The sequence below is a fragment of the Pectinophora gossypiella genome, chromosome 5 (assembly GCF_024362695.1).
Source record: "Pectinophora gossypiella chromosome 5, ilPecGoss1.1, whole genome shotgun sequence".
NCBI classification, from domain to species: Eukaryota; Metazoa; Arthropoda; class Insecta; order Lepidoptera; family Gelechiidae; genus Pectinophora; species Pectinophora gossypiella.
The window spans coordinates 9963041-9971886 of NC_065408.1; the positions used below are offsets into that span (position 1 = coordinate 9963041).

At 41.2% G+C, this 8846-nt stretch overlaps 1 protein-coding gene across 1 annotated transcript; it reads right to left on the bottom strand.

The window, feature by feature from the left end:
• Positions 1-2992: 2992 nt before the first annotated feature.
• Positions 2993-8501, bottom strand: LOC126366956 (uncharacterized). Its single transcript, XM_050010300.1, has 3 exons — positions 8312-8501; positions 5208-7183; positions 2993-3091 (listed from the first exon to the last, which is right to left on the bottom strand). Exons 1-3 carry the CDS (start codon positions 8499-8501, stop codon positions 2993-2995), a joined length of 2265 nt encoding a protein of 754 aa, XP_049866257.1.
• Between the last annotated feature and the right edge of the window lie 345 nt (positions 8502-8846).

The following is an 8846-nucleotide window of genomic DNA, read 5'->3' on the forward strand; positions in this document are numbered from 1 at the left end:
CGCAACTCTAACCTCACAACTACACTGGAATAAGATTCTTAAACAACGTATATTGTTTTAGCAACAAACATTTTTTTTTAAATACAATACGGAAGTACCTACTGCGAACAGTGTAATCCAATGGCTGATTCCTGGTAGTGGTTGCCTGGAAGTAATTGCTTCAGAGCAATAAGCCCATTATTGTTGCTAAATGTTTAAAATGTTTGTATGTGTTATTTGTGTGCAATAAAGTATATTTGTAACCAAAAAAGGATGCCTTATACTCTAAGTAACAGTAAGTCTGTTTTTATATACATAAATCAGTTGCGAACTGATGTTTGTCACGTCAACAAATAAACAAACAAACGTTATGAACGAACCAATTTCACCTCGTTTATAAACTCCCCAAGAATAGGTAATGTTTGTTTAGTACAACTTTGTAATTTGTCTCGCAATTTCACGAAGGGAGGATTTTGTCGTCGCGTTCCCTATGTATTGTAATATAAATTCTGTTTGAGATTTGACTGTTATTAAGTAAATATTAAATATTAATTGCTTGACAAATTATTATGCGTAAAGAACCTAGTTTTGGTACATAATCTCACGCCAATAATCCTACCTGAGCTGGGTAGACCCAGAAGTTGGTGGAACAAAACAACCAGCCGCCAACTTAGGACAGGTACATATTAAATATATAGTCTTTATTCAATTTCAAGACGTTAGGTAAATTTTGTGTTAATACTTAATATCTAATAAGCGACCAGGCGTTTCTCAAAAACAATATTCGTTTATCCTTCTAATTTCATGAATAACAGACATATGCATATATTTTATCTTTGTTTTTGGGTATAAATGATGACCCTTTTTATTACATTAAAGCACAATTACAATCCATAACATAATGTGATCCAAATATCAAGCAACAATTATTTTTTTCAACAAGTATAATGCTTCTGCCATTACCTCGTATTTTGGAATTATGAAAATGAAAAATTGAGAAAAAAAAAGAAAATAATATTGTTTATTGTATCCGATATAGGACTTAATTAGATACATTCATTTTTCATTCAGGTTCTAGTTCGTTGCCTAAAATAAAATATTAAGTATTATAATCACTTTATACAGGCAGGATGTAATCTCTTAGTTTGTTTGTACAACATACAACGCCCATCAAAACTTACAAAGCTGCATTTTAAAAGTGTTTATTTGTAATCCTTCGGGTAGTGTGAAACTAATTTTGCAAGCAAAAAAGCTTTCAGGTTTTCTGTTCATCTTTGACCCGTAACTTTAAAGTAGGTAATAAAGAACAAGACAAAGTAATATTCAAATGTTTTATAAAAAAAAAATGATAAAAAGAAAATGATTTTCCATTAAATAAGAGATATTTTTTCGGCTGGCAATACCTGTGGGCACAGCGGTTTCGGTGCTGAAACCGTACAAATACTCAAATATTATCTTTGGCTGGATTTGGTAATTTATACCTTTCATTTTAGAACACAATGAAACTCAATCGTAATGTATTGACATTTAGAATTTTGAATGACTTTTTGTGAAAACAATAATAAATGGAAACATAATGATTTCGCAGGTGAGGCTGAATTAGTACGTGATTAGTACCTACTTAGGTATATAATGTATTTCGTGAAACTCGAAAGCTCACTTCGGAGAGCGCTTAAACTGTTAGATCTAACTATTGAAGCACGTCATTGTCAGTAAATGAGGAATTCGGGTAGCTTGCAAATCTGACTCAACTGGGTTGCTTCTTCCAACCCGCAGTTTATAAGTGGCGGAGAGTTCATATCAAACTCACATCACAATTCATAATGGGCATAGCTTCTAGTGATCAGAAGGAAACTCGCAGTTTCTTTTGATTGGAAGTTCTAAGATAATAAAACTTACTGCTGTTTGTAAGACGAACGAACTGAGGAGACTGGTTGGTACCAAGACAAACCGTGTTGTGGTTTAACGGTTTCAGTGGTTTACCTAATAATGTCATACTTTAATGACAAATAAATAAAAAAATAAGATAAATGATGAACTGTGGTTGAGGATATTTCACAGTTCATAAGGATCCGCCATAAACGCTTTTTTTTTGACGTGACTTATTATAGATTTGCCGCAGATGGCATTAACTACTTGGTCGGACAAATCGGGAGCGCTGAAGGCTCGCACCCGGTACAACGTTTAAGACAAGAGGCCTGAGGGCGCCCAGTTGGGCGCGAACCTCGGGTCAGGGCGTCGTCTGAGAGGAAAAAATATTTGAAAGAATTAATCGACCCTAGTGGGTCGATAGCGATAAGCGCTGATTGAGGGAAATCGTCGCCACGCCGGCGGGGTCAGTATCGGGGTCCTGAAGTGTTTGGTGTCGCGAGCTGATTGGCTACCTCACCAAGTGTGACTGTATAGCGTCACCTCGGTCGCGCCACCAACAAAGCCCAATGACCCAAAGAGGAAGCAAGTGCCGAGTAGTGTTGAATAAAACTAATTATAATTCTGAATAATAAGCTTGTTTTGTGGAAAAGTATCGTGTTCGAAGTTTAACGTACTCGGATACTCTAACAAAGTAGTGATTTACAAACATAGACTTACATACTTAATTAGAAATTCCTTTTAGGTTGGTCTTGAGGGAGCACTTCAGTTTGTTATTGTTTGTATGGAGCAATACTGAGTGTGCAGCAACGTGGTCGATACACATTTGGGGGCAGCTACGTTTTTGTAAAGAGGCTGCAGCGTCTGGGAATCACTGAAATATTGGGAACTTACCCGATCAGCATATGTACGTCTCCGATCCAGCGTCTGCGTTCATCAGCTCGGCTGCGGGATCCAGGCGGGCACGTGCCTCACAAGCAGGAGTCGAGGATTGAATCAATTACGTTATTTACACGTGAAAATACACCACACCTTTATATAAACAGTCATTGATGATTCGTAACACTCGCGGCGTCAAGATATTTAAGGATTTTTAAATAAATTCGATTTTTGCTTCGGAGCAGATCTTTCGACCCATAAAGCCTCAGTCGTTCTCAATGACGTCGATTTCGTCACCGCCGTGTAGCAAGCCAGACACGGCTTGTGATTGGACGGAGCGTATGAGTGTCGCATACCAGACACTCTGCGATTGGGTGACATTCCAAAAATAAATCAGTGGTCCAGATTGCTGCGTATGAAAACCTACTTACTAGAATAGCGGGAAAATTTAAAATTCGAATAAGGAATGCGAATACGAAACATCCCGCCCACCAAAATACATAGTGGATTTTCTATCTTAGAAAACTAAGCCACTGAAGGCAGTTGAAACAGTTAATGAAACCATATGAACTAAAACTACTTACGAATAATGATAAGTAAAAAACGTGTAAACTAACGAATTAATTACGAACTACTTATTCGGTTTGGTTAGGTAATGGACAAAGTTTAGCTAATGGTCTCGTTAAGAGAGAGCCATTCGCAGTACGCACAGTAGCGATACGAATCAAGCCGTCCGGACTAGTGTGTAGTTTTAGAACGCGTGCTAGAGGCCAATGCAATGGCATAGCATCCTCTGTTTTAAGAATAACGACTGTTCCCACGTCTAACGGTTTCGAATGTTTAGTCCACTTAGCGCGTTGTGTTAAAGTTTGGAGATATTCAGTCTTCCAACGATTCCAAAAATCTTGTTGGAAACGCTGAATTAATTGCCAGCGGCCTAATCGGTTAATGTTTAAAGAAGTAAAATCTTCATCGGGAACCGACGTTAACGGTTCTAAGGTCAAGAAATGACCGGGTGTCAGAACGTTTAAATCGTTGGGGTCAGAGCTCAACGGACAAAGCGGACGCGAGTTAAGCATAGACTCGATTTGAACAAAGAGGGTAGATAACTCTTCGAACGTTAGAGCCTGATCACCAACGATACGATAAAGATGCGTTTTAACAGCTTTTATTTGTATTTCCCAAACTCCCCCAAAGTGAGGACTCGAAGGCGGATTGAATCGGAATTCGATGTTCTCACTCTGAGCGGCTGAGTTCATGAGTGAATTGAGTTGATTACTCGCGCCGACGTAATTGGTCCCGCAATCGGAATGTATAATATTAACCCTTCCACGACGGCCAACGAATCTTCGTAACGCGGCAAGAAATGCGTCAGTCGAGAGGTCGGAAACAACTTCAAGATGCAACGCTTTAGTGCTGAAGCACACGAACAGACACAGATAAGCTTTGCCAATTTTTGCACCGCGATGCTTTCCAAGTTTTATGCGAAAGGGACCGCCGTAGTCAGTACCAACGATAGAAAACGGTTTAACTTGATTGACGCGAGTAGCAGGAAGATCGCTCATGTACGGTTCGAGAGGAGTAGGTTTCGTCTTGTAGCATGGCAAACACTTTGACAAACAATGACGAATGGCACGTTTAGGGTGGAGAATCCAGAATTGTTGTGTCAAAAGATATTGCATCGTGTTAACACCGGGATGACAATGCTCACGATGAAACGCATCGATAATAAGATGAGTGAATCTAGCGTGGCGAGGAAGTAGAGCGGGGTGTTTATGTTCAAACTCAAGTCCCGAGCGGGCTAGTCTCCCGCCCACCCTAAGAACTCCGAGGGCGTCCAAAAATGGATTCAGTTTTCGCATTTGTTTAGATAAAAGACTGTTAGTCTGAATTTGACGAATTTCAGTAGCGAAATGAATTGATTGAACGTGTCTTACGACGATCATAAGCGCATTGTGAAGTTCTGTACGATTAGGAATGAGATCAGAACAGCGTGTACGTTTATTACGAAGAAATTCAATGAACTTGGTCCACACGCAAATAATACGTTGAACTTTACGAATTGATGAATAGCGGTCGAGTAAAGTGTCTATGAAAGAGACGGAAGAATCATCGTGTGTGAAGAGGGCACGGGGAGCTCGCTCTTCACAATCGCGAGCAGTTTCGTCGGGAACCTCGTCAGAACGAGAGGGCCAATGAGAAGAAAGTTGAGAGAGCCACGACGGACCCGCCCACCATAGCGAATTATCGGCAAGAGCTGACGGAAGTTGACCGCGGGAAACTACATCCGCTGGATTATCTTCAGAAGTCACGTGACTCCATCGAACACCGGGAACGACATCGAGAATGTGACTTACGCGGTTCGCAACGAAAGTCTTCCAACGAGAAGGATAAGATCGAAGCCACGCAAGCACAACGGTAGAATCCGACCACGCATACACACCGGTACACGGAAATACAGGTAAGTATAAATCCCTTACTAATTTTAGCAGGTCGGCGAGAAGGACAGCAGCACACAACTCAAGACGAGGTAATGACGTTGACTTGGTAGGAGCCACACGACCCTTCGAGCACACAAAGAAGACTTGAATGTTTTCATCAGCGTCGATAGTACGTAAATAGATAACCGCTCCGTAACCGGTTTCAGAACTGTCGGAAAAGCCATGGATTTCACATGATTGTATTCGTTTTACTGTGACGCATCGAGGGATCTGTAACGATCGCAAAAGAGGTAGCTCGTCAAAGTAACGATACCAGAAGTTAACAATATCTTCAGGAGGTTCTTCATCCCACCCTACACCAAGAATCCAGAGACGTTGTACGAGAATTTTTGCAATGATTGTCAGTGGCGAAAGAAAACCTAAAGGGTCGTAAATGCGAGCAAGTTCACTGAGAATGTTACGCTTCGTACATTTCTGGACTTGCGGGGTTACCGCGAAGAAGAAACAGTCACGAAGAGGATCCCATTTAAGGCCTAGAACCTTAAGCGTGGGGTTCTCCTTTATGTCGAGAGTGACAGGAGCGGTTAAGCAGTGCTCTGGCGGTAAATCTGCTAAAAGTTTTGGTGAATTGCTTGCCCACTTACGAAGCTCAAACTTGCCTCGTCGAAGCAAGTCGATGACTTCGGACTTGGCTTGTAAAGCAGTCTCGAGGGTGTCACATCCGGTTACAATATCGTCAATGTATAAGTCAGAAGATAAAACTTTGCTGGCGAGAGGAAACGCTGAACCTTCGTCTGCAATCAGTTGCTTGATAGTACGGCATGCGAGGAAGGGAGCGGAAGACACGCCATACGTAACGGTGTTGAGCTGATACTCTTGCACAGGTTCATCGGGATTGAAACGCCAGAAGATACGTTGATAATCACGGTCATCGTTGTGTATTGAAATCATTCTATACATTTGTCGCATGTCAGCTGTAAAAACCACAAAATGAGTCCGAAAGTTAAGAAGAATTTCGACAATATTTGATTGAAGTTTGGGTCCTATGAGGAGAGTGTCATTAAGTGAAATGCCTTTTGCATCTTTTGAAGAAGCATTATAAACGACGCGAAGCTTGGTCGTAGCTGAGTCGGGGCGTAATACACAGTGATGAGGAATATAATATTTTCCTTTCCTCAAGTCATAAATGGGAACCAAACTCATGTGACCTGCATCCAAATAGTCCCTCATAAAGTCGCTGTATTGTTGGTACAAGTCGGAGTTCTTAACGAGTTTTCGTTCAATCGTGTGGAAACAACGAAGAGCGATTTCACGAGAACCAGGAAAGGTTTCAACCTTCTCCTTGGTTTTGAAAGGTAAAGAAACAATGTAACCTCCGGTTGATTCACGAGAATATTGAGAGGCAAAAATCTCCTCGCATCGTTCGTCTTCAAGACTTAAACGTTTAGGAGTATCAAAAGCTTCTAACTCCCATAAGCGTTTAATATCTGCGTTTAACTGATCGTCATTTTTGACAAAAAAGGATTGAATCTCCTCCTCCTTACCACCTACACCTCCAAGGAGTAGCCAGCCGAAAACTGAGTTGAGGGCAGAGGGCTGCTTAGAATCGCCACGAATATTACCGGGCAGTAACAGCGAAGCAAATACCTCGGCGCCGAGGAGAAGGTCGATAGGACCGGGCTTGTGACACTCCGGGTCAGCAAGCTGTAGGCCCTGCAAATGATGCCACGAAGATTTATCAATACGTGTAGTTGGCATCTTGCCGCATATGGTAGGCAACGTGAGCGCGTCAACATGAAGAAGACTCTTACCATGAGCACCGACTTCGAGTCTGATTGTTCCGGTAACAGCAGAAGACGATTGACCTAAACCCCGAACCCGCCGAGAAGTGGGAGTACAACCTACCCCCAAACGAGAGGCAGCGCGTTCGGTTATGAAGTGAGCTTGGCTTCCAGAATCTATGAGGGCGCGAAACGATTGAAAGTTGCCTGACGAGTCACGAAGTTGAACGATAGCTGTCGAAAGTAACACCAGGGAACATTCACCCATATTCGTAAGTACGCGAACATGTTCAGTAGTCTGACTAATCGAAGCGGATTGAGAAGAAGGATTAGTCACACTGGCTTCTTGGTGAAGGAGCGTGTGATGGCGTTGACGACACTTTTGACAGTTAAAAATAGATTTACAATCGGTCACCTTGTGAGACGGTCGGAGACAGTTGAAACACCATCGATGTGTTTTAGCATAGTCGATTCGCTCAGAGATGGGCAACTGTGCAAAGTCTTTACACAAGTTGATCGAATGATTCCCTGAGCAGAACGAACAATTCAACACGGGAAGCGAAGGTGTGACAGGTGTGGAGGTTGACTGAGGCTGCTTTGAATTATACGACTGAGACTTCGCAGTGGTGTTGGAAAGAAATACAGAAGTTGTGTTTTGTTTATTATTTGGTTTATGATTGATATTTACGTTCATTTTTCCTTGGGATTGTACGCGACTAGTATTGCCTTGCGACGTGAAATGTATATCTCGAATAAGTGCATCACTTCTTGAATTTAAGAATTTTATTAATTCTTCATACTTAGGCAACTCGGAAGTAGTGTACTTTTGTTCGAATGAACAACGAGTATTGGAATCCAATTTAGATAAAATTAAATAACAGAGAACAAAATCCCAGTGTTGTGTAGGTAAATTCAATCCTTTTAAAATATTTAAATTCTCACTAATAAGATCTAGTGTACGACGGAATTCGATAGGAGAATTACATTTGAAGTTAACGTTTAATATTTCTTTCCAGCACATGAATGCAAGTTCACGCTTATCCTGATATCGCGCGATAAGAGTTTGGTATGCCTTTTGGTAGAAAGTACCCTGAACAGGATATGAACGTATAAGACCGAGGGCATCCCCAGACAGAGAAGACACAAGATAATGCATGCGCTCCGTGTCCGATAAGGCATCATTCATGTGTATCAATGAGTTAAAAATGTCATAGAATTCGGGCCAAGCCTTCAATGAGCCGGCGAAAGTAGGTATTGTTATCTTAGGAAGCTTGACGTTAGGAACGCAAGGGCGATCTACAGCGGTTGCGGAAGACGGCGAAGAATCAGTAGGTATTAATTGCCTATGAATGGTCGTGATACTAAAATAAATATTATCGAATTGCTCGCGAATTATATCTTCCTGCTCCTCCTGGTCGCTCTCGATCACGCTGAGAATATCAAAATGCGCCTCTTCGAAATTGTCACATAATTTCTTAATGACCGCGAAATGAGATAGAAACGCTTCCAATTGTGTTTCGTCCGTTTTAGCTAACTCGGCCACCTCATACATTTTCCTTAACCGGTTTAGCGCGATAGTGCGCTTGCGGCGCAAAACAGGTAGGTCATGTAAAGAGAAGACAATATCCTTTTCCTTTGTCATTTTAGGTTTGGAATTTCGTCTAGACGTAAAAGACATTTTTAAAGCGTATATTTCGTATAAGTACAAATGTATAAAGATCTGCTACTAAAACAATTGGGAGAATAGAAGTCAATAACGTAAAAACGATTTCCAATTGTTTACGAAGTCTACAAGTAAAACACCTATAACGCGAGTATAGTTCTAAGTTTAAAATGTATAATACGAATAACTAAAGTTGGTGCGTGCGTACGTATCGATTAGAAGTAAACGAACAGC

Bases quoted from the DNA above. Each gene is read 5' to 3' on its own strand.
- LOC126366956 (XM_050010300.1), bottom strand. From the start codon at position 8,501: ATGTATGAGGTGGCCGAGTTAGCTAAAACGGACGAAACACAATTGGAA. The intron at 7,184-8,311 runs GTATCACGACCA...TACTTTCGACAG, and splicing joins ATTCGATAATATTTATTTTA to CTATCGTTCAACTTCGTGAC. The intron at 3,092-5,207 runs GTAAGGGATTTA...ACCCAATCGCAG, and splicing joins TCGCCGACCTGCTAAAATTA to AGTGTCTGGTATGCGACACT.